This window comes from Chanos chanos, chromosome 6, assembly GCF_902362185.1.
Source record: "Chanos chanos chromosome 6, fChaCha1.1, whole genome shotgun sequence".
Lineage (NCBI taxonomy): Eukaryota > Metazoa > Chordata > Actinopteri > Gonorynchiformes > Chanidae > Chanos > Chanos chanos.
The window spans coordinates 13,873,355-13,899,557 of record NC_044500.1 but is presented as its reverse complement, the minus strand read 5'-3'; the positions used below and the strand labels follow the sequence as shown (position 1 = coordinate 13,899,557).

At 42.0% G+C, this 26,203-nt stretch overlaps 2 protein-coding genes across 2 annotated transcripts in view; both read right to left on the bottom strand.

The window, feature by feature from the left end:
• Positions 1 to 17,093, bottom strand: part of traf4a (tnf receptor-associated factor 4a) — a 24,673-nt gene extending 7,580 nt beyond the window's left edge. The window contains exon 1 of the mRNA XM_030778556.1: positions 16,951 to 17,093. Coding sequence (XP_030634416.1) covers positions 16,951 to 17,093 — 143 coding nt within the window. The remainder of the gene's footprint in view (positions 1 to 16,950) is intronic.
• Positions 17,094 to 19,321: 2,228 nt separating this feature from the next.
• On the bottom strand, positions 19,322 to 25,418 carry nek8 (NIMA-related kinase 8). Its single transcript, XM_030778629.1, has 15 exons — positions 25,372 to 25,418; positions 24,632 to 24,837; positions 24,169 to 24,401; positions 23,935 to 24,066; positions 23,602 to 23,810; positions 23,405 to 23,484; positions 22,819 to 23,006; positions 22,472 to 22,619; positions 21,928 to 22,004; positions 21,667 to 21,784; positions 21,414 to 21,564; positions 20,941 to 21,104; positions 20,630 to 20,782; positions 19,909 to 20,067; positions 19,322 to 19,350 (listed from the first exon to the last, which is right to left on the bottom strand). The coding sequence occupies exons 1-15, from the start codon at positions 25,416 to 25,418 to the stop codon at positions 19,322 to 19,324; spliced, it is 2,094 nt and encodes a 697-aa protein (XP_030634489.1).
• Positions 25,419 to 26,203: the final 785 nt, after the last annotated feature.

The window sequence follows — 26,203 nt, the reverse complement described above, 5'->3', positions numbered from 1 at the left end:
ATTTAATTACTCAGAGACTCGAGGTCTCAGGCAAATATGAATGAACAAATCAGTTTATAAACATCGTGATACAATACCAAAAGGACCTCGATTAGTCCAGAGGGCCTTTTGAGTTTGACTTTTAAAAAAAAAATTCATACCGAATGTATTATTAAAACATGGATTTGTAAAATGAAAACTATAAAGTAAAGTTTTGCTAAAAAAAAAAGAAAAGAAAAGAAAAGAAACCTGACTAATCAAATTACGGACACACACCACCACCTAAGCTGCTGCTCAAACCACACTGAGACTCCACCATAATCCAATAATGATGGCCTCTTTCTGAACCATTAACTTTAATGTACTTGTCCTTTCCATTTTCCCTCTTGTCTCAAGATCTTTTTCGCAAAATTCTCAGTTTTATTACTGCAGGAAAGCAGTGCTAACACAGTTGGGAGATACTCAGACAAAGGCCCATCGCAGGCTGCTTTGCCTGGAGATCCGCTAAGCGAGTTGGCTCTTTGTACTCGGTAACCTTGCTGTGGAAATATTGATTGCTTATTTGCCTGTTTGACAAGCGAGGCTGGCTGGTCGAGGATATGGCTCCTTTGTTATTCCCTCTCTTCCGTGAAAGAGGTGGGCCGAGAATGGAGATGAAACGGGAAGGAAAAAAAAAAAAAGACAAGCGGCGTGATTTAAGGATAACAATGGAGACTGGTGGCGCTCTCCATTAGAGTGGCCCTCAAGCTATATAGCCCATCCAGAGCACTGATTTCACCATGAAATATTCACAGTGGTAAATAATGGAGGCGATTACAGTCAGCGTCGGTGGGGGGGATGGTTTAGTTGGGGGTTGGGGTGGGGCCGGGGGGGCCCAGTTGTACTGTAACACATTCGCATAAAGAGCATCTAACTATAAGGCCATCTGTGAGACCGCTCCCCAGGGATGCATCTACGAAGTTAAGCCTGGCCAGCTCACAGCTGACACACAGGGTCAGAAATCAGCCTAGAAAAGGAGGCAACAGGGAGTTTACAGTACAGATAAAGATCTATTAAATCTAAAAAAACAAAAACAAAAAAAAACACAGAAGTGATAAGCATCAACCCCATACATCCTAAAAACTACCACCATGACAATTATTGTGAAGAGCAAATACCTTTGCAAAATAACACGCCTTAAACTGGAGTCACAAGTATCATGGCTCTTAAGACTGTATGATGGTGGTTAACAAAAAGGAACTCATAATGGACTTCATGGAATGCTCCCTCCCTACAGTTACTGCTAACAGTCCTACAATGCTTCCTCTGATTCTCCCAGCCTTCTGGTCCGGAGGAACCTGCACCATGTGACAGCAGCTGACACGGACACAGGGGCATGTGACAGACCTGACGTGAGTCTGCAGCAGAGGGGTCAACCCCTAGTCCGCAGGCCTCCCCAGCTAGACGCAGATGCAGAGAATCACGGTGCCATACACATGGTTTGACCGGCGAATGCTTTTAAATCAGGGCCAGAGAGCACTAACTCCACTCAATTAGGGTCACTGTGTCAGCAGGGCAGTGGGCAAGCAATTAGTAATCTCAATAGACCGTAAAAGAAAGGCTCAATCAATCACCCACCAGAAAGCCACTCAGCAGAAAAAAGAAAAAAAAAAAATTACACATGCAGCATCGAGCAATGACGTTTACTGTAAACATATATAAATTATGAAGCAGAGAGAAATCATCTTTTGAGAGACAGGTTTTTATTTGCTCTGGGTGTCTTACTCAGGCAGACAGAGGCACAGACAGAGGGGAACACTAGATGGCAAACGGTAAAATGAGAGGCCAGAGACACAAATGAGCAGGAGGCTGCTGCTGGTCAGGACCTGTCAGGGCAATTGTTTCCAGAGCGAAGGAGAGGAAGGCCTGCAGCCACACATCCGTCAGCTCAGCCTGACGGGGACTAACGCTGCCTGACTCTCACGCACCACCTCATTCATGGAACTTACTGTGTTTTTCATAATGGTGTATTAACATTAAGAGTGGGGCTGCCAAAGACAAACAACAGCTACAGTAGCCTCCTCCAACAGAGGTCTCCTTTGTAGGCCTACTTAAAGAAGTCCTTATTCTGGAGAGACGACCGCACAGAGGGACACCTCAGAAGTATACGCACACTTACACTTACACACACACACACACACACACACACACACACTCTACACCTCTCAAAAAGGCACTTTGCTTGAATTACAAAAGGTTTTTAAAAAAACCCTGTTTTGTTTTTAAAGAACAAGTCATGCAAAAATGTGCTTGCATTGATTTTCTTCAACAGAAACGACTATTGTTACTGAGGACGTCAAACAACAGTCTTGTGAAAAATAATAACATGACAAAAAAAAAAAAAAAAACCTAAACTCATCCTGCATAATGACGTGTTAAGTGCAATAGCTAAGCTAAGTAACTCGGCACAGCATGTTACATACAACCGCCACATTAAAAATTCAGAGGTCCCCTATTCTGTCTCTCCTACTATGCTAGCAGGCTCGACAGCTGCTTCGCTGCAGAGATGACCGACGTGAGAGCCGGGACCCATGTGCGCTAACAGCAGGAGAGACGAGAATGCCTGCAGGCTAATGACATGTTAATGTCGACCCCCTCGTACCCCACCCCTTTTTTTCACGGAGCGTCAAAAGCAGCAACCATCTGATCTGCACTTGATTATCCAGACATTCAGGTCAAACATCAGGCAACAACTACATCCAGAGTGTCAATTAAAGTCAGTTCCGTCTCACGAGTGGTGCGAGTCCACGTCATCGAGCATGTTCCCCTGAAACCCATCCCTGCTCCCTAATTGGACACCCCCCCCCCCCCCCCCCCCCCCCCACACACACACACACACACACACACAAATGCTCTGCTGGCCCCCGAGCAGAGATTAAGAAACCATCCATTTCCACATTGTTACAGATGAGGACAGCCATCACAACACTGCACTCACACTTTCCATACGGCTTCTGGCAGGCCAGTGGAAAAGTGGCCAATCCCCCGCAGTGCAACCTCTAACAAAAGAGGTCTGATTCAGGAGTCAGCCTAAGAGATTTGGACTGTTTGTATACTCTTATGGTCTTAGACAGTGATGTATTGAGGTAACCACATGAGGTCAAGAGAGACAGATTTGAAGTTACTGAAGGACAAAAGGGCGACTATAACGTCACAGGAATACACTCCTGGAAGGTACTGCTTTCCAGAAAATCCTGTCTGTTGTTATGTACACAAAGACAGACTGGCATGCATAGCTGTCTGTTTTAACCTTTTTTGAGAGCTTGCCAGATGGTTTAGTGCTCATCTCGTTGTCAAACCTCTTTTCAAGTTAAGAATTGGATTAACTTTTACACCCAAACAAAACCTTAATACAGGCTCCACTCAAGCTATTGGACTCATGCTGCCTCACTTTGAGTTACCACAGACCTTTCCATTCCACCACTCCTGCAATGTTAGGGGAAAACAGGAACTTTGATTCAGCTTAACAGGGATTCATTTAATCATTCCAATCTAAACATACAACTGTGTGTGTGGGTGTAAACCTAAATTTATTACAGCTACCCAAGAGCAACCCAAAACTCAATATGGACCTTCTTCTTGAATTTGGCACACCTTAGGTATGTTCTGTAATGCACATAAACATATAGAAAGAATGCAAAATACTTGGTATTATCAATGCCAGATAAACAAATGGTTTCCTCAATTCAAGGCAAGGGCAAAAAATCCAGGGGTCTCACAAGAAATATACAGAGCGCGATCAAGGCTGTATAATGCACTGTTGGAACTCAGAAATTTTTAAAAGAAGGAATACTCTATGGCTTCACGCTCTAGGGGGAAGCCCTGTAAGAGGGAAAGATGATCTTACTTCATGTCTGCCCCTGTGGAAACTGATCCACACTGAGGACAATTACCTTGCTAACACAGGTGACTTGGTTTTCATTTATAACAGAGGTCAGATCAGATTATGGGCCCCCCACACACACAACCAGGCCCATGACATCACTCAAACACTGACTGATTGAATCCTATAGTGCTGATTTCTTCAATAATCGCTAGTCAACAAAGTATGACTGAGGAGGCCTGAATTTACTCCTCAATTTCATGGAAGGCTTATGTCAGCACCTGACTCTTTGGCCTCTGTGTGAGACATCCAATTCAGCCGATAAATCGTAAATCCAGAGAATCCTTGAGTCCCGCAGTAGTTACAAGTTATGGGTTGTGGGTTTTAGTCACCCAGCTCTGTGTGTAGCTGAGAGATTAGGAGTTGTGAACATGGGTAAATTTTCTGTTCTACAATAGCATTTGGAAAAAAACCAAGTGTTTAGGTCTATTTCTTAAACCTAGCAAAACAAGTTGAAATGATGTAGCAAGACTAATGAAAACCCCGACAGAGGCTGACAAGCATGTGGTTGCATGGTCGCATTTCCCTGTGTATTTGTTGAATTTTGTGTTTAGTTGAGCTAAGCAAACATTTCTTGCCTTGATGAAAGGATTCACACAGAGCAGAAAACCAAGGGAAATTAAAAAAAAAAAGTCTGTCATGTTCATCTGTGGATACACATCCTTCAAACTGTTTTTTTTTTCAAGATAGTGTGGTAGTAATTTCACCACATGATCAACATGTGTCACACAGTGAAAGACACTGTTTCATATGCTTGAACACAGAGATCCTATTACTATGTACATTCAGATTGACCGTAGAGGCTAATATGCTCTGAAAATGGATAACTGCACTCCTGAAATTCAAAATTCAGATAGCAGCATAGGTTGTACAGGTTCATGCTTATCCAAAGCCACTAAGTTTTCCCTCCACAGTTCTCCAAGCAACGAGTGTGCTGACATTTGTGAGCACAAGCCATCTGTGAACTAATTCACAGTCTTTCCACATTCAAAGGTTAGCAAAAATATCAACTAATTTTTTTAAATGTCAGATTTTTTTTCTTAACTTGAACAGTGCAGGCTGTTCTTTTTGGTTGCAATGAATTAAAACATATTAACAAATATTCTGCATCGAGGAAGACATCATTAACAATAGAATACGACTTCACAATATGGAACTGAGCTAGCATGGTTCTCTCTGTTTATAGCACATCACAGACAGAAAATAACATGGAACAAAAAGAGCAATGAGACATCACAAGTCAAAAATAAGCTCTTTGACGTCAATGTTTAAACATGAACAGTAACAGACTAAAAGAGACAGTTAGAGATGTAGAAAACTTCATGTACAAGTTTCCTGCTGCTAAAGTGGAAAAGACTTCAGATTTCTTAGATGCATCCGCCAATCTTACCACTTGAGAAACCTATGATTTGACTATATTCTCGAAACATGGCAGGTACATTTCAAATATTTTTTTTCTCTGAAAGCTGTTTGTTTCCTAACCTCAATACCAATAGCATCTTCCCAGGCACCATATACAAAACATGGGGCTGTAGTTCAGCAACCAACTTCACACTGGCCCTGAAGGGTGTAGAGAAGGGGGTGGGGGGTGGGGGGGGGGGGCAGAACCGTCCTTGTAATGCTTTTCTCACAGACCATTCATCAATATATAGTGCCTTCAACATATACTTGATGTCTGAAAATTGGACAGCTCCAAGAAAGGGGAGCTGAGATTTGCACTAATTCCGTTTTGTCGAAAGGCAGGGATGAGTTTTCTTTAGACGCTGACTGGGGACTTGCGTAATGGGCAACTAGTGTAAAACACTGCCAATGTTGATATTGTTATAATCTAGATCTTGGGGTGTTGCCTTCAACTTTCTAACCTACACTAGTGATAAATACTGAAGTTCATGGAGTGATTTACTCAGGAGGGGCTTAGTTAGGTTTTAAAGGGATCCAGATGTCAAGGAGAGTCCTAGCCACAAGACTGAATGTTGGGATGCTTGTTCATTTTTTGGTGTTCCATTTGAGTTATTTTTACAGTCAAGTACTAAAAGTAGGTACACATATATCATGGAAACCACACTAAATAAATGGCATGCATTACATCAGCAAATTCCATGAAATGTTTTTTTTTTTTTTAATTTTCATTGGTGGATTATTTGATGCATGTAGGAGGCAAAGGAAAAAATCAATTCCGTTTCATTAACTCTCGCTGATCTGCAGTGGCTCACCGTGAGCCGAGAGCTGCAGCCCCATTAATCCTGATGGAGATGGTGCTTTGAACGCATGACTGCAGCCACTGCCTCAGCCTTCAAGATGAACTGATGAACTACACCAACCAGTGCAGTCCATGAGATCCATACCCAACACATACCTCTACCATAATCTGCGGCAGCACCCGTGTTCGAGCTTCTGGACTGAATCAAAGATAAAACGTTGGAGTCTTTGATGAACGCTTTCATGATGACATGAAAGAGAGAGGGGGACAGAAGCTCTAGAACAGAATATTTGGATGTGGGTGGTGACTATGCTTGATGACCAATGAGAACCTTTATGTTGGAGATTGCACGCATGTGAGAGGTAGATGTTACTCTCTGGAGAGGTGCTAAAAGCTCCTGTTAGACCGTTAAAGGCGTGAAACTCCACAGCCTTGGTTTTGACACTGTAGTTCTCTTGTAGATGTAGTCCCGTCACTTGTTCTCTAGTTCTCTCACATACACACAAAAAAAATCGCATGCACAGCACGTAAAAACCACTATCGAATGCGGAGAAACTACACGAAATGGGGTAAATCACATGTAAACTTGTTCTGACAGACTCATTATGCTGCCTTAATTACAGATGGCAGGTCTAATTTTAGCGTTCTGTGAAGAGGGCAGATGTCGGCAAAAGGGCTGATGTCGGAAGGCAAAGCTCAGAGGGGCTGCTGTGCCGCCACAGTAATCCTGAAGAATGTCGACGCGAGGCGGAGGGGATCTGAGAAAGCTCTGGTGCTGATTATGAGAAGGGACACCTTCATGCACAGCACCATTAAAAAGACTGCCTGGTGGTCTCCTCTAAAAATCACTCCTTTAGAGGAATCTTCCTAAATCTCAATTCCGAGACTGCAAACAGAAATTATGAGAGAGAGAGAGAGAGAGAGAGAGAGAGGATTCGATCGCTAAAAATAACCGCGGATATTAATGCAGTTTCACAAATGCGGTGTTAATCCCAGGTATTCATAAGCAGGATACCCTGATGATCTTCGGGATGGCTCTGTTTTTGATAATCCCTCGGTTTGAGAGAGCAGAAGATTGAGGTTCTATCTCTTGAGGATGAGTAATGGCCTCTTAAGCCATCGTCTCTGGTCATTTTGAGATGCAGGGAAGCACAGTTACTTGTATAATGTAACATTCAAGGTGCACAGAGATTCAAGAACTTTCTTAGGTGTCAAAATACAGATCCTGAAAACCCTTACCCTTACTGTCATTATTCGCAATTAAAATGTACACGTTTTTTGGCAAAGAGCCAACGATATTTTCCTTGTTGTCTTGGCATCACATGAAGTTTCATTATGGTGTAGGACGTATGTGTAGAGAAACAGGGGCAGACTGTGGGCAAACAGACGGACTGTGACAAATATGTCCTATGGCAGGGTGACTCATCGGCACGACTTTTCAGTGCACGATTTGACTTTACACTCTCCTATTTTAATGCTTTTCAGGTCTTAAAAAAAAAAGTTTTAAAATGGGAGAGCCTCCAACTTAAGCACGGAGACAAAGCTTATCTTGAGATAAAGCCTCTTAGAAATTTGAATAGGATGTCATTTCAGGGCTGTCATTACGGCTCTAATTAGGGTGAAGCTTGAAGAGGAAAGAACTGTAGGATTACCCATTTCTGCACAATCCGATGTCATTGTGAAGCAGTTTGACTCCATGGTAGGTTTGTGGAGGAGACATTCAAATAGGTCATCTGTTTAATACAGTTATGAATCTGGCTGATAAGCTCTGAAGGCACATAGCGCAGCTGTGAGGAATCATTAATATGTAATCTATTTCAATGAGCTGTTCACATCAGAAAGTATGGGCTGTCGAATCCTGCTGGTCATAAACCAAGGCTTAAACTCCACTGATTCCTGCTCATTTGTCTCCAAATTGTTATCGTAGACAAAGCTTAAGAGCATGTCAGAAGCTTCCAAAAAGGGTTCCAGCTGTATTTTTTTTTTTAATATTTATCATAAATTTTTAAAGTGCTATTCTGTTCCTTGAGGGTCCAGTTGAAAAGGTCTTGGGATCTAGTTCTTTGGTTGTGGTTACTGATGAGCGCTTCTCTATTTGGAGCATTCATCCTACTCCTATTTGACTCCATTATTTTGGGTTCACTGAAGCACACACGCAACTTGGAAAAAAAAAAAACGTTCTTCCATGGAGGACTAGCGACTCGTAACTCGCAGTTAGAAGAGTGTGTGTCAAAATCTGAAGTGATTTAATCTCAGAATTTATTCATCCATGCTAAGCTTTGGCAGTGTCCAAATGGCGACACAAGAGAGACTAGAGAGACAAGACCTGATAAGAACAACAGTGTTCATTCTGCAGAATCATACCATCAAAGGCACACATTAGCATTGAGCTAATCCTGGGTGCTGATGACTAAAGGCGGATTAGTTTGCAGAATCTATCCCATCTCTCTTCCTGATCCTGTCCCAGGACAGCAGGTGGGGTGGACGGATAATCCCTGCAACCAATAACTTACTACAGTCAGTGTCATTTTTCATTAACATACACCTGCTGTACTATGACCTCCTCAGAGCTCGTAGTCAAGTTTGAATGCTATAACGTACAGCATAAAAGTAATCTGTCTGTAAATACAACTTCTCTGCTTTTCTTAGGAATTGATATCAATCTAAGATAAACACATACTTCTTTTGGTAACAAACTGTTTTGAATTCAGAACTGTAGCCTGTTGTGCCACTTAGAGACCTATCGCTCGCTGTCAGTAGCTCACTGTGGTTTCTCTTTTCTCCAGTTCTAAATGCATCTATCCGGAAATGCTCTTCCGTCATCCCACCGGTCCTGAAACTCACTGAAGGTGGATTAAATGAAATCTAAATCGACTCTATAAATCTCATAACAGTGCGTGAAGACCTCTGGTCACATTGTAAACTTACAGTAGACTCTTTTATGTTTCTATGTGAGAGAAACTATACAGTACCAGGTGAGGGGAAATGACATTCATCTATAATCTGTGTGGGAGGCTCAATTTAGCTCCAGCTGACCAGTGGTGGAAACCAACCACACCCTGTTTCTGCTTCTCGTGTAGCTGACTCAGCATTTACTCAGGTAATTACAAGTCAAAAATAATTCATAATGATGAGGGAAGGGAGAAAATACTCTGGTACTCCAGAAATGTAAGTATGATGATGAATTAAACACTCTCCTCTTTCAAGTTAAGAATATTCCTTTCATAAGTTTTAAGTGTTTTATGCACAGAAAGAAGTTAATGATTTCACTTTCTTTATCTCTCCTAAGGTAATATCCTTTGCGTGAGTCACCGGCTTCCTGACGATAGCGGGGAATTTAACTACGTATGCACCCATTCTGCCATGACTCATCAGAGTGCTTCTCCAGGAGACAACACTTTTTGAAACTTTTTTTTTCCTGCTTGGCTTCGGAGAAGTCCCGCTTTTTAAAATGCTCCTTACTATCAAAAGCTCATAAAACAACAAACCTTGCCGAGGTTTCAAAGAGGAGGCGGATTACGTAATCCGAATTCGACTCCTGGCCCCGGCTGCATTTTCATTGATCACAGAGTGGGGAAGCTCATCATTTATTTGTCAGCAATTCAATTCATCTCCGTGCGTGTGCGCCTCATTCCACGGCGCTGTCGCCGATTGGCTGGCCCCGTGGCTCAGTGGCCATGGTAACGGAGGAAGGTGAGGCTCTTTGTGTCAGCGTGAACGGGAACGAGCTGGCTGCAGGCTTGCCGGTTATGCAGACTCAAAGCTGATAAAGCCTGTGATGGAGCTCCTGTCTGCTTTGTCAGTCTACATTAACACCAGGTTAGAGTCTCACAGGAGTGTGAACATTAGAGAAACATTATCCTCTCATTTTCTAAATGTGAAACTGCCACTTTACATTAGCGCAGGGTGGCATTAATTCAAGTCAGAGAGAGCCTGTGTAGCACTGACGTCAGTAGACTCCTTTGTCTCTGAGAGCAGCATGACTGCATTGCTCCTGTTGCATACATTCAGTAAAAGATGTAGTCAACTTTTGAAAGGAGATTTTGAAAGGAACCCAGAGTATAGTATTTGTAAAGATATACATGTTCACATATACTAACTGTTTATGTTAGTATATATATGTTAGATAAATCTTACCTGGAGGCTATAAACAAAGACTGGCAGAAGGCTATGAAGAGGAACAGTAAATTTAGAAATAAATTCTGTCCAGAGCCAAAGTTAATGAGGAGCAATTTATGAGCTACTACTTATCACTTCTCTTTGCAGTTATTTTACTGCTCACTTAACAACACGTCTATTTACACAGGCCAACGTAATTTGAAGCTGTCAACGGGTTTTGAACTGCATTGTTGAAACGCTGACTCTTCCTTAAAGGAAACGATGAATGAGGAATCTGGCTTTGCACACGAGAAATTCCTTTTCTGCTCTTATCCTCTCTATCATGATCTCAATGGTTATGCCTACAGGGAAAGAAGACAGGGGGGGTCTCTGGGTATTGTGCTGCGCTGACAAATCTGAAACAAAGCTGTGATGGTGTGGGGCGGCTACGGGGAAGACACAGTACTGGTTGATGTGAGAGGGTCACTGAGCTGGTAGCAGGTCGCTGTGATGAATAGGACGGATCTGATGCATTTGGATGGAGTAGCGGAGGGGAGGGGTTGGGAGGGTAGGCAGGAAGGAAGCTTTTTACAGTGGCTCTTTCACTGAGAGGACCCCGAACAGCAGTGACCTTAACCATCGCCCGGCTCTAGAATAGTGAGCGATTATACTAGATGTGTGTACGCTTTTACTGACGGGCTTAACTGCTTTGCCAACACCTGTTCCGTGTTATAAGAGATCCTTTCACTCGGACAGGTGCCCCTCCGAGCCCGGAGACGCCTCCATCCCCGATCCCAGTCTCACCAGCTGCTCCCCTTTTAGAGCCCAGACACAGATTCTTTACATGCCTGAGTATCAGCAACACTTCAGGAAGCCACACGGTCACACCGCTGTCTCGGTCTACGGCCACCAATGCCTTCTTTACCACTGTAAATACGATCATTTTAAAATCGAATCATCATGCGTCTAAACCGATATGTTCAGACTTAACCTGACGGGGGTTAAGGCAATATGAATGGGAGACTTCCAGTTTTCTGCCGCCTATGTTTAGGTAGGTGTCTGCGTGTGGGAGGACATGGAACAGTCAGCAAAAGTTAGGTTTTTGCGCCACTGCAGTGAAATAACGAACTAAATAATTGTATACAGACATTTTATGATTATGAGTGTTGTTTTGGGATATTCTTCCTATAAGATGCGAACAGTTCACATGCAGCGAATATTACGTCTGTCTATAGGTCCTTGCCAGTTCACAGAGCTCTGCTAATAGTGTTTCTTATTAAAGTCAACTTGGCCCCAGCATGCTCAGCCTGCACAGGGCAAGGTGCTCCTCTGCATAACTGAAATATTTCTCTTTGTATTTACATCCCATAGGAAAATGAGATATGAAAGCTCCTTTAAGCACCGTGCATGTCTGGGCATGTCCAAAACTACACAAACTGCCCCATCCACTTCTGTGTTTGTAAACGCTGTTCATTTGCCATTTCTATAAGACAATGTCTGCAAAGCACTGGAATTAAAAACCAATGGTCACTCAGGGTGGAATGTTGTCAAGGTGCTTGGAGAAGCCAGACATTTGAATAAAGGAGAATAAATCCAGCCAGGAATGTGAAGAGCCTGTTCTCTTTGTATGGTATGAATTCCATGTGGTTTGTCTTTGAGTTCTAATAGGACCACTTATAATAGCAATTAACACTATTCTGATTACAACTCAAATGACTTGTTATGGCTCTTGAATCTTGAGAACTGTCCATGTGGTAAAATGTTTGAGTCAAATACGCCTTTGTAAAAACAACCTTGTGCAACATATGGACAGAAACTCCGTAGGAACTCTGCAGCTGTGTGGACCGGATAGAGAACTTTCTCTTAATGATGTCAAAATCCCAGCTGTGGCTTCACACTCACTGGCTTCCTCTCTCGCTCTCCATAGTCCCCTCACTATGACATCATCCCTCAACAATCTACCTCAAACCATTTACACCAAAACAGGGGGTCTCATGAGAAAAGAAATGCAGACACAACTTCAATAAACTAATCTTAAAAATTCCTTCAGAACATTTTGAGACCTATGAATAACAAAAAAAAACAAAAAAAAAACGTTAAGCTGACAAAATGGATTCTCTGTGCTTCGAATCTCTGTTCATGACTCTGGTCGCCAAGAGGATTAACAGCTGTGTTTAACTTGAAAGATCAGTGCACGTTCAAGCAAGGAGAGTCTGTAAGTCCATATGTTCACTGGAGCGCTTGGGAAACTGGCGATCTACAACATGTGATGTGTAATTTACCATATCGAAACCGAATTGATTTGGGTTCATCTGCCTAAACTAATGAGCATTTCAGCTGCACTTTCAAGTCAACACAGAGTGTATTTAGCTGTGGAAACATATTTATGGATTAGGAAAACAAAGCACCATGGGCAGTCTCATGTGTTGGCCTGCCATCAAAAGCTTTGCACACAGGGGGGTTAATCTCTGTGCATTCTATTGATTGTCTCCCTGAATCAACCTCTCTCTCTCTTTATGGATTGCTGCATCAATGTTGTTGAACTTTTCTCCACAGCTGGCTAGAGAGGGGAATGCATTTCTCTGAGAGTTCAGCTCATCCCCACAGAGTTTGCGGTCACGTTCAGTTTCTGCAGCCACGTTCAGAGCACTGACTCGGCCAAGCTCTGCTCAGAACAGCGATCTGCCCTGCAGTCAGCTGTGGGTGGGAATAGAGAGAGAAGACTCTTGCATGCCAGTTCCTATTTCCTTTAGCATGAGCATAATAACTACAGAATACACTATGAGATTCTCAACGACATGACCGTTTCACTGCAAATTCAAAGCTTCCATTGACAGAAGTGAAGCTGAACAATCTTGGCTCCCTCGTAGGGGTTCCATTTGCCTCCTCTGTGACATCACAATCTTCTTTCTCATTTCAGTTCCTTTCCAGCATCAGCCTCTTTTGGCCACCTGTGAGGGTATGTGTCAGCGGCTTTGTGTAGGCAGCTGACTTGAGTGAGCATGCCCAGTCAGCCATTCATCAGCCACAATGGCACGAGACTAGAGGAACACACAGGCCCCCCCAGTAACCCAACTGCCAAACGACGCCTGGCACCAATGCTTCCCTTCCCAAACCATTTCTCCTTAAAGAGCTACTCTCTCTGTCTGAACGGCCAAAGGGGCTCCATTCTGCACTCACCCATGAATGTTTTTTTCTGAATGGACAGAGGTCAATTCATTGGACTTTAATGAAGAGAGAGATGCGGATTGCACAGATGCCCCAAAGTAGGTGAAGACCAAATTTTCTTGCTCTCTTTGCCTGGAATCAGTTGCTCTATTTTAACATTTTAAATTTGTCATTCTGTGATGATAAATTCAGTGTGCACATGCTATGAATCATAACCTTCAGACAGGAAGAGGGGAGGCATGGAGAAAGAGTGGGGAAAGGATGAGCAAGTGTGGGGACTTCAGATAACACAAAGAGGAGATTGTAAAACTCAAGAAATGAGAGGAGCTGCTGTGTATTATGCTCAACCGAGATAAAAACCGTTACAGCAACTTAGATCAAACTCACGGCTTTTAGTCTCAGAACACCTGAGATCTGATGACTGCTGGAGAATAATCGCTAAGAACGGATTTCTTTTGTCGGATGATGACTGCAATCCTAAACTCTCACACAGAAGAAAAAAAAAAAAAAAAATCAAGACAATGGTGGGTTTTAATTCATTTAACTCCAGATGCTGTTTGCTGCGATTTCAGAACAAACAAACTGCCGCATCTCCGTCACGTAGCCCCAACCAAAGATGATTCACATCACGTGCAATCATATATAGGATGAGGCGTCGTGTAAAGAAAAAAAAAAACGATTCTTTGATATTTCGGAGAATTCTTTTTTTTTCGTAAATGAGGCGATGGAAGTAATTGGCCCCCTCTGCAGGTTTTCCCAGCCGGCTCCCATGGCTTGGGCACGTGACTCCCGGGCGATGGCAGCGGTGATAAGTCCTTTAGGGCTCAGCCTTGGCTCTAAGTGAGCCTCTTGAGGCTGCTGTTTTATTTACACATTCCTTCCTTGCTGGAGACACAGCCCATTGACAACACTAACTTAACTCATGGCAGACCGGCTCAAACCTTTTTATACCGTGTGAGGTTTCACCTAATGAATACAGAAGTTAGCCTACTTACTTTTGAGTCAGATGCACGAGAAGACGAATTAGAAAGCACAAACCGAACACGATCCCTCTTGAAAACGGCTAAAAAAAACAGTATCTGCTGTGGTTGGTGACTCAAAGTGCAGACATTTTTTTTGGGGGGGGGGTGTTCAGTAAGAGCTTGACAAGAGAGGTTTCCTTTAAGTATTTAACAAGATCTCCCCAATGCAATAACAGGTTAGCAAGCCCGAACTGATCATAGATTGCCTACAGTGGAAATGGGTGGAGTCACCCTATACAGGTCTGTGCACACCAACTGTTATTGTGATTCCCAAAAATAAAGTCACGATACAGGCATTGCACCAGGATTCACTTGAAGCGCACATCTGGAAATTTGTTTACAGCCTTTTGACCAAACCCTACGTCCTTCTATTCGCTGAAAATGTGAAGAATGCAGATTTGACAAATAAACAAAACCCAGAACACAGCTTTGACCAAGAAACAAACATAACTAAAGCTGGGCGCGCAACTAACGTCGATGATGAAACTCAATTACAGAAACTGATCAGCATGACTGGCAAGTCGCACATCTGTTAACCTCAAATTTTATTAGCATGCATTACAATGGAGTTTAACTTCTTCTGTCAGTGGATCATTACAAATCATTTAACCAGAAAATTAAATGTTTGGGTACGTAGACTTTACGTATGAAGTGAAACTGTGTTCATATATGTTAACTTTTAATAAGTCACCATAATTTTTTAGAATTTAGACATGTCAGCAGGATGTCTATTGACTACAGGCTACATGTCATATCTTCAGCTTTTTACTGATGTTAGAATTAATCACCCATCAGTAGGTGACAGTAACATTAACTGCCTTTTGTGAAACAATGCGCTTATCAGCGTTAATTGCAAGGACAGCATGATTGATGATTCACATTCTCTGTTCAGTTTCATTTGGGAGAACACGTCTGCAGGATTGTGCAATGCTCTTTATGTTGAACAGTCATTGCTTTCCAGAAAGTCATTGCTTCGCAATGCCTCTTACAGAAAATTTCACTGTCAGACTGGAAGAAGAGGGCATGAGGGTACAGTATGAAGTATTTCTCGGGGGGGAGGGGGGGGGGGTGTAACTTTGCTAAGAGTAAATTGCAAACTGTACCAATCTACAACATCTCTGCCTCTCTCTTTCTTTCCCTACCTTCTTAAAGACTGACAATTGATAGCTAGCCTATTCACTGTAAGTTAAATTATGCCTTGTTTGTCTCAACCAAATCAAAACATTTCAACAGCTCTATCAGCAATGTGACTTCCCTAGAGGTCAAACAAGCTGCATACCTGTCACGAGACCTCTTATCTCTCCAATTCAGAGTGTGGGCTTGTTTACAATGTGTTGCAGGCGGATGGGAAAGAGCTAAGCCTAGAACTTTTGAATATGTAAGGAACTGAGCACACATTTAGCATGAGTATATGTCTGTCATCACAATAAAATACCAAAATGGAGAAAAAAATGCATATATAGCTTGAGCACTACAATAACAGACCCCGCCAAAACCACAATAGTATCTTTGTTCCCATGGAAAGAATATATTTTGATAGCCAGATGGGCTGAAAGTGTGCATTATCCATGTGTTGACAAAATATCCTAATCAGCTTAAGATAAAGATAAAAATAGAGCTATTCTTTTATGCCCTATATGTTATCAGCCTACTGGTAACATATAGGGCACTGGTATATTCATCTGAATATAATGTCACAATTAAAAGACATACCAACATTTTCTACATCACTGGAGATCTGTTTTTGGCATGTGGGGGGCAGCATGCATGTCCTTATGCCCAGAAGTCTCTTTAGTGAGTGAGACACAAATTAGTTCTGAGTGAAAGGTCTGCCAGTCTTTCAGCAGATATGTGCCCTGATTTCAATAAAGGAATCCCTTGCTAATACCACACGTGAGACAGGGTCACACCCCCCCCCCCCTTTCTGCCGGCCCTTAGGCCTGGTGCACTGCCTCAAGCCAAAATGACAGACAGGGCCAGAAGTTAGGGTATCCTCTGCGATACAAACACACACAAACACGCACACAGAGTTGTTCTACATGTGAGTCACAAACTCTTATCTACGGCTAGACATGTATGGACTGTAGAGATAAACTGATGCACAATCTAGGCATAAAAAAAAGTATAAACAATCACTTCACTGTTTTAGCAAAGGTAGGTTAGGGCTCTACTGATAGAGACTGTGCATTGTCTGCAACGATGACTGAAAGTCCCTAGGGTCACACTATCCAAGTTTTCCCACTGTTGCAGAAAAAAAGCAAATATGCATGTCATCCATATCCATATCTGCATGTCATCCTTCTCAAAGTTTCAGTTTGCAGCTTTCTTTGGCAATAACGTAGTATCTGATTATATATTTTTATTTACAAAACGTTTGCATATGTGCAGAACACTCTTTTTAAACGAGACGTAAATCTATATGACAGTTCACCTCCTCTTCAGTCACTTTGGGAGACAATATGTCACTACGTCCACTTACACGAACGGTAAAATGAGCATGAGTGGTTGACCTAACACTCCACTACGACAAAGATACTAAGTGTCATGAGAAGGTTTCCTACCTGAGGAATTCTTGTAGGCAGGTGTCACAAAATCTGTGCCCGCATGTAGAAACTTGAACGGGTTCTCGCATAGCCTTACTGCATAAAGGACATTGAAACCGCCGTTTGGGTTTCTCTAGGAACTTATAGTCAAACCCCGGCATTGCTGCTTTGTTTGTGGCAAAAACGCCTCTGAGTCCTTGTCAATGTCGTTAAGCAAGGTAACTATCGCCGTTGTTAACTGGGCTGATGCCCGTTTCTATCTTCGTTTCCAACAGTCTTCACGAAGGAGGTCCACCCGTTAGCGACAAACAGGTTTGCCGTCTTCCTGATTGAACCGTATTGTCCCTAGTCAGTTTTGTCTCGCTGATCACAAGGCAAGACAGGACCAAATTTAAGTGAGAGAGGGTCAACGCTGAAGCCAAACACTAAACGTTTACAATTGTTGCAACGGGCTCACTTGTCATCCAAGAAAACATTCGAAAGCGTAAAGATCTCCACTCCGTCTTGACCGTGGCAACACTGACAGTCTGTAGACAATGCTTGGATCCCATCTGTTTAGGTATATCTAACCCCGCCCACTCTTCCTGTGGGAGGAGTCCAATTTAAATCCTCTGTTCCAAATCTTACTCAGGCTTTTTTCCCGATTTGTCCACGAAGTCAGATAGCATTAAGGACGATATCCAGCAAAACAAAAATATTCAGCTGCACATATATTTAGGAAACATAAACATGAAATAAGTTCACTTGCATGCAGAGAAGGTGTTTTTCCATGTAATCAAAACATTATAAAAAACCCAACATATTAATTACTGATTAATAACGGCTTTTATCAATACCATTTCATTGAATGTTCCATTGTCAACGCGATCTTACAAAACACACACAAGCTTAAAATTGTTGTTGGGACACATTTGTCTAATTCCTGTTGACTATTACTCGCACCCCACTCAATGGAAAAAGGTCTCCCTCTATCGGTGAAAGCTGATTTTGTTAGGATCTGTGTAATCACGAACGAAAGGGTATTTGCATTTGTTCTGATGACATGTTCATGCAATACCCAGCGATTATAATATGCAAAACGCAACTGCAATTTTTAATTTCATTATTTATGAGACTACCCAATAAAAATACGAGGACGTTACTGCATGGAAGCTGCCCGTTCGATGAACAATAGCCAATGCACAGTGGTGTGTTGCCAAAGTATTACATCATCGGAAATTATGGCATTTGGGCTTTATGTCAGCTGTTGTCAACGTCAGCTGCGGAGAGTCAATACAGGAACCTAATATTAGATCAATAATAGATAAGAGGAAACATTACATACATTTTACAAATAATATCATTTTTGCTTATTAGGATAAATGATACTGTAAGAAAATGTTAATTGTATTACCCTTGCAACGACCCTTAAAACCACCACAGAATCACAGCATTGTGTCATTGTAACATAAACACAAATTTACATAGTACTGTCTTGTATTGCAGAGCTATTGTTGATTCATTAAGCACAACAGATGAGGGATGCTGATACTGATATTACAGCATGACAAGAAGGCACAAGGATAGGCAGAGAGTGAGAGAGAGAGAGAGAGAGAGAGAGAGGCATATTTCTTCAATCTCCTTTGGTCTCACACAAGCTCACATGACATCTGATCTGACACTGAAATGTAACCATTATACTGAGTCCGTGAATTACATTAGCATAACTGCACATGCATTTCAGGCCACTATTTCGTAGCAAGCGGAAAAAAAAACCAATTAAACATTCTTTAATCAAAATTTGACCGTTTTAATATCTTTGCATTGCAAAAGAACCAAGCTTTTATAACACATTTCACGGTGATGTTCATGGCTTGTAGCGAGCTGGTGAGTTTCCAAAAAAAAAGCTTCGACTACGTATCACATGTCTTTTGTCACAGACAAAATATAATATATGTACATCACTCATCAATTTGTAGAACTGTTTCAACTGTTTCGGAAACAGAAGTAGATTCTTTGGGACACTTGAAATGTTTCAAAAACAGAGGGTTCACTTTGGTTCTCTCATTGCTTTTCCACTGTGTAAGCCTTAATTAATTAAGCCTCAGAATTTCTAGACTTCGTGGAAATGTGCTCAACGACAGTAGCACTGATTTAGAAAGTAGATACGCTTAAGAATTTACGCTTATCACGTACTCTTATCTGTCCTTCAGAGATCTCTATTAAACATCTCAAATATTTTTACTTATCGTGTTCATAAGACATTTGTTCCAACCATGTAAAACAAACAAACAAACAAAAAAAAAACCCTTCAGTAACTAGGTGGACATGGCCTTGGGGTGAACGGTCTCTCACTTCAGCTTCTGTCCCTCGAGCAGCGCATGCAGACACACTCTATCGATGGGAAGAGTCATTTTGGGACGGGCTCCTCAAAAAAAGCTGAGAAAAGAAGAGCAGCTTTAGGTTTGAGTAGCATTCTGTATCTGTAGCGTAAAAGAGCAAATGAACAGTTTAGAAACACGCCAAAGAATGTTACATCATTTTCCATTTTATCCTCTGTCTTTAAGAGCCTCTGAGCTATATAAATAAAAGGCAAGGGAACACTTCCTTGTATCTTAGCACAAAAACATAACATGTCGTAGCACAAAAACATAACATAACATAACATAACATAACATAACATAACATAACATAACATAACATAACAAACCATACAGGCAAACCATTTGAATGACTAATGCAGGAATGCAGGAGGAATATTTAGTTCCCACAATGGTTCTGGTCATTAAGTACTGGCTAGAGTTTTTAAAGGAGCATAAGAGAGGACCGTTTGGCTGTACCTTCTTAAAAAAAAGGCAAAGCTGTAACAGGTGCTGACCTAGATGAAGAAAATACATTAGCACCTCCCCATTACGTATACATACCTATCTGCCACCAAAAACACCTGACTGAATTTAAATCAAATCATAAAGGAAAAGATGATGGATAAAACATTACGTTTCACAGCCAGCAGTGTGTTTCCGTGACAACAAGCCACCGAAGTGACAGAAAATGCATGGCTCTCATCAAGCTGCACTGCTTTAGGTATTCCAGAATCTTCCTCTTTCCTTCCCAGGCGGCCGCGAGCCCCCTTTCCCCACGTATACACCTCCCCCTCTACAGCACGAAAGAAGAAAACATTTAGTCACGGACAGTTAAAAAGCTTCAAACTTCATTAAACCTTCAGCGCCTTTTGAGAATGAACACCAGGACAAAAAAGCTTGCCTGAGGCAATCGGACTCCTCTTCCACAACCTTCACAGAGTGGATGGCACCGAGTTGATTTTTATTTTCTTTATGTGAATTCATTTATGTTTTATGTATTTACATCTATTTATGCTTTCTGTCTCAAATATTTTCTCTTTACATGACATCATGTAGTGTGCATTTTCTTCTGTTTTTCAAAAATCTGATGAGGGAAGTTCTGAAGCATTGATTTTATGGGTTTGTGCACAGTACAACTTAGATATTCTTAAAAAAAATACAGTTCATTTCAAGTGAAGGTTGTGAATATTTCATTTCTTTATATTTATGAATGGTTATGCACAATCTTGTTATGCAATACTTTGAAATTTGTTTTAGACGTTTGTTTGATGTGCCAAACTCAATAACCGTGCCAGGCACGCTCATACTTCAATATTTAAAGTTGTCATTTGTAATTCCTATCAATGCTCTCTTACCTGCTCCAATAGCAAGAGTGAAAGCATCTCCACACGCTGCCATGGTGATGCCCTGCAGGCCAGGTACAAGATATGGCACGCGGCTGTTTCTACGAGAGCTACAACCAAGCTGCCCATGCTGATTACTGCCAAAGGTGTAACACTGCCCTTTCTCTGTACACAAAGGTAAAGCATATAAAGGACTGTTGGAACCAGGGACATGTAATTAAACAGGCCTTCATTTTACTCGATAACTTTGCTTTGTCGTGCTGCATTCTGCCTCTGTTATGTACTGCGATAAGTATTCATATGCAGAATGTAAACCGTCTCACCTGTGACAGCAGTAGAGTGGGCGGTCCCAATGTCAATATAAACTATCTTCTCTACATTCAAAGGAGCTGACTGGACAGGATGGAATGTGTGGACCTCTTCTACTTGACAGTGAGGCGTAGGCTCCTCTGAATCAATGATCTTGTCCAATCCTAGCTTGTTGAACCTGAATAAGAAGCAAAAGATTAAGTTAACAGATTAAATCAGTACAAAGAGCTCTGGAATGGGACCTGAAAAAATTATAGCAGTTGTCAGCCGTTGTCAGCAAGTATATCTGAAAAATGAAATTAATTACACACACTGAAGTATAAATATATTATATACAGTATGTCCTCTCTGGTAAAACTGGAGGTTAGGCAGACCTCACAAAAATGCCTTCGAGAACTAGGAACATACTCTGTTTTGGGTCTCATGTGTGTCTCTCACTTTGCATGTGACTTTGTGTGGTTGACAAATTCAGAGGCCTGGGTTTTACCTGTTGCTGCCACATGCCAGTATCAGGTGTTGAGTACTCATGATCATGGAGCAATCCACTCCACACAGCACTCTCTGAGCCTCAAAGTCAGCTGGCACACACACCTGCTGGGGGCTGTTGTGGGTATCTTGGGTGCCTAACCCCAGACGACCTGTCAGACAGAGCAAGGTAGACATACTGTAATGTTTGGCTTGTTGACAGATACAAAACCACTGAGAGCAACATAAATTATAAGGAGAAGAGAAACATTTACCATTGTCTCCTCTTCCCCAGGCAAAGACTTCTCGTTCATTGGTCACAGCCAACACATGGGAAGCTCCACAAGACACCTGAACCAGCTCATACCCCAGTAAAGCCTCCACAATCTTGGGCTACACCCACACACACAAAACAGAGACACGGTTATAATCTGGGTGATCCTTCACACACAGAAGCATTAAGTGCAAACCAATAACGCAGTGGTGCTGACTAGACAGCAGTCATTTCCATTTGCAAAACTTTAGCACAAATTTACCTGAGTCACATCGTTGAAATTGCCATGTCCAAGACAACCATTACTTCCACTTCCAAATGTCATAATTATGCCCCTGTCTGCAAACAGAGAGGATAAGAAAGACTTTTAGTAGATGCAGAAATCTAACACAAATCTTAAGTTTCTACAATAGTTTGCCCTCCGATAATGAGAAGCCCCGCAAGAGGAGGGACGACCAAGCTGAAGAACAAGGCTCTTTAATCCTGTTTTATCTAGTGGCACTGGAGGATTGATAGCTCCCTTGAGGAGGCTAATCGTAACAGTGTATCACTGCTGGAGTATGGCAATATAAAGCCGGTGGAGTGGAGATTAGGTTTTGCAGAATGAACAAATCCAGATGAATGTTTTTCCTGGAAAATGGGCAAGGAAAGAGCTGATTGCATCCTTTACTTTATTTCTGGCCTGTACACCTCCATTTACAAGAGTTCACTTCACAGGTAGCACTTTCATTATCCTGCTGGCATACCTGTACATTACAAAGGAAATAGTTTCAAACCTGCAGAGTGCACCTGATAAGTAACAATACCTGTCATACAAGTTGTGAAGAGATCTCCACACGAGACAGACTTGATGGTGACACCAGATTGACCCTCTAAGAAACGAGAGATAAACTGAGGCTGCATTTGTTCCACAGCGCCGGGTAGTGTGGCTTCTCCAGATCCTACTGAAGGAGCCTGTCCAATATATAAGAGACACCAACGTCTATGAAGGGGAATAAGGTATGAACAGTTTGGGCAAATTCTGCATTCTTGCTCTGTGAGTATCAATTTGAATAAACCGTGTTGGTGTAGCTATAGAAATGAAGTAGAGTGATACCTCACCGGTCTCACCTCAGGAACTTGATACAAAACTAAAAGATTTAAACACACTGACCTCCCAGGTGATCAGACGTCCAGATTTGGTAACGCCCATCTTCTGTGTCCGACCGAGGGACACTTGGACCACCTCTGTGTTGAGCATGGGGAGACGGAGGGGTGTGGAGATCCCACTGCCCCATGTATAGACAGAGGATAAGGGAAGAGCATGCATCATCTTCCCTGTCCCCGAACCAGACAGTCCACCTGACAAACATAACGTGCCGTTTTACTTTGTCTTAGAGCAAAATATCTATATCCCTGACGTTAAGTTATACTTTACTGAGCCCCAAAGGAAAATTCTTCTCTGCATTTAACCCATCATAACTATGTAGGAGCAGTGGGTAGCCACTATATAGCACCGAGAGACCAGCTCCAGACCCCTGCAGTGCCTTGGTTTGAGGGCAATGGTGGGAAGCATCTCATGCCCAACATGCATGTCTTTGCCTGTGGGGAAAAAAGCAGAGGAAACCCACACAAACTCCACACAGAGTGGAGCCATAGGTGGCTCCAGTGCTAACCACTACACTGACGCTGAGCTGACACAATATAAGAAACATTAAATCAAAGATAATGAATAAAAGTAAGGAAGTAATGTATCTCACCTCTTGTTCGGGTGCTGGCCACCCGTCCTCCCGGTCTCCCGTGTGTCCCTGCAGGCACGGTGGATAACGGCTTTTCAATTCTGGGGGTAAAGAGGTTAAGGAGTGAATGGGAAACAGGTTTACCTTACTGAGTCGGTTTTATCAGTGACAACTCACAGAAAGACATCATCCCCCCCCCCACCCCACCCCCCGCCCACCTGCGCATTTTGACATTGCCAATATCAGTGTAGAGGTTGAGTAGAGGTCGGATGCAGATGGGGTGAGCCATGATTTCGTTGAGTTGGGGGCGTTTAGAGGGGTCCAGGTTAAGCATATTGAGGATAAGCTGTCTCAGCTCTGGGCTATATCGATCTGAGATTGGGGCAAAGGTTCCACTCATAATCTTTAGGACTAAAGCGGGTAGGTTCTGTCAGAAGAAAAGTCACATCAGTTGATAGGTTAGGGATCATTAGTATTACAATGATTACTGTTTGTAATGATAAAACCAGTGATTGTTTGAAATTCTGTGACAAAAGTAAAACATTTCTTACTGCTGCCTCAAAAGCTCTTTTGAGGCTGGCAAGCTCATACAAAACACATCCCAAAGCCCAAATGTCACTTTTCTGGTTGTACGGTTTGCCTTCGCACAATTCAGGGGAAATGTAGCATGGTGTTCCTACAACCTGTTGAACACCAATGATAAAATAACTTACTTGTTACCTGTCAAATGAAATAAGCCAACTGGAAAAATTCTTTGAATTATTTGTTTAGTGTCCAGCACTTACAGTGTATGCTTTGCTCTTGCTAACGAGGATTTTTGATATACCAAAATCCCCTATTTTGACTATCATTTGGTGTTTGTCAAGCAGAATATTCTGGGTCTTCAAATCTCGATGAAGGATAAGTTTGTTGTGCACATGGTAAAGGGCCAACAAGATCTGCACAAAGAAGTGTAATATGGTGTCTTCATCTAGCAGAGAGTTGCAGCGCTTCTGTATGTAGTCAGCCAGCGTCCCACCTAGAATCAACACATGTACAAAACACCACTGTTCTCAATTTAGGCTTAGTAAACAACAATAACAACATTATCTCAGGAGATCTTTTAGCAAACTACTTTGTAAGTAACAAAGTAAGTACTTACTTTGTAATTAACAAGAACAAAACTTTGCAAGCCCTGTTTTGAGGACAGAACCAGTCAAACAAGGCCTTAGGCGATAATGGAACTTCAGAAACATGATAGTGTCGTACCTGGTGCGTATTCCATAGCTATCATGAGGGCTTTGTCCTCTAAGAAGTTCTCATAGTACTCAATTATATTGGGGTGGTTGAGTAATTTGAGCACTTGACATTCATTCTGTGCCGCTAGACGCTCATCCCGCGTCATCTGCTCCACTGGAATCTCCTTCAAAATCACAAGAGCTCCGTCGCTCCGGCGACGACAAAGGTGTACAATTCTGAGGAAAGACAAGGAGAGTAGAGCAACGCGCGTTAGTGTTTCAACAGTTAGGGTTACGGGGTATTGTCTACGCAACAGAAATAGGTACACGTATATAGGTATTCTAACCACTAAAAAAATCTAGAAGATGACTTTCTACACAGCCATATTGTTATCAGTGTTGTATCGCCTTGTGACAAGAAATATCTTTGTATCGCTATATTATTTTTGGCCTCAAAGGCAAAGAGCTAGGAATTAATATTAGAACAGGATATTTTAAATAACTGTGGGATTTGATTATCTTATGTAACACAGTAAAGTAGTTTGTAGTATACTACTCTTGTCAGGTAACTTTTGTTACTATTCCATGACGTTAAAAGTATCCGCTAGCTTGCGCTGTACTCTGACATATCCCTTTCACCATACGGGTTCATGTCTACTATTTTAAAAAACAGAGTAATCATTTTTCCATTCTTAACGTATTTCGAATTATTTGTTCCTATTAAGAAAAAGTGAAAATGATCGGATCTGCATGAGTTTATTTTCTTTTTACCCAAATGCTCCTCTCCCCACCACTTTGATTTTCTCGTACTTCTCCATCTTCAGAAGTTTGCCAAAAAGTCTCTGTCTCTAAGCAACACTTCCCGTGCTCCTACAGGGAACAGGAAGGGACAAATAGAAAGGAGAGCTTTAAAAACGAGGATTCATGTTACAGCTCTTCTGCACTGTAGATTGCTATAGAACAAAGGAAGCACAGAGATTCACTACGGTTTGATAAGCTAAGATAAATGGGGTTCTCATTCCCTATCGCACTGCAGTTAAAAATAATATTGGTTGTAATGATTCACGTGCAAGGGTCATTATTCCATTGAACTGAGATTATTCTATATTTATTCAATTACAGATGCCTCATGATTATCAGATTTCATTAGTGGTCAAATGTTCAACTTTTTCACAAAATGTCCCATGACGGTCAAATTGAAGGCTTCATAATGGTAATAGTCCCGTACCTTATGCGTTGTGGTATCTACAGGGGAAGTGGTGCTAAATAAACTAACCTAAGAAAACATGTAGTGGTGTGTGTGTGTGTTTCCGGAGGGGGGGGGGGGGGGGGCTATATTTCTTCAGTCAATGATTTGATCAGTGCATTTATCTCCTCAGGTCTCACTCAAGCTCAACACACTCTGCATCCTTCAGGAAGGCACAAAGTTCCATAGGCCTCAGAAGCCCTTTAAGACTGACAAAATTTCATTTTGAAAACTTACAGCTCTCTTGAGACTGACTCAAAGCGCACTATATTTCACCACTGAGAGACATCAGTCGTACACAATAAAGGAAACTTCTGAAGGGAACCTGCAGAGATAACCACGTTCAATGCTACAAAA

Excerpts from the sequence above, each read along its gene's own strand:
- nek8 (XM_030778629.1), bottom strand. The coding sequence starts at position 25,418 with ATGGAGAAGTACGAGAAAATCAAAGTGGTGGGGAGAGGAGCATTTGG. Across the intron at positions 23,811-23,934 it reads AAAGAGCTTTTGAGGCAGCA|AACCTACCCGCTTTAGTCCT; the intron begins GTAAGAAATGTT and ends TTCTTCTGACAG. Across the intron at positions 23,007-23,404 it reads GGCCAGCACCCGAACAAGAG|GTGGACTGTCTGGTTCGGGG; the intron begins GTGAGATACATT and ends TATGTTTGTCAG.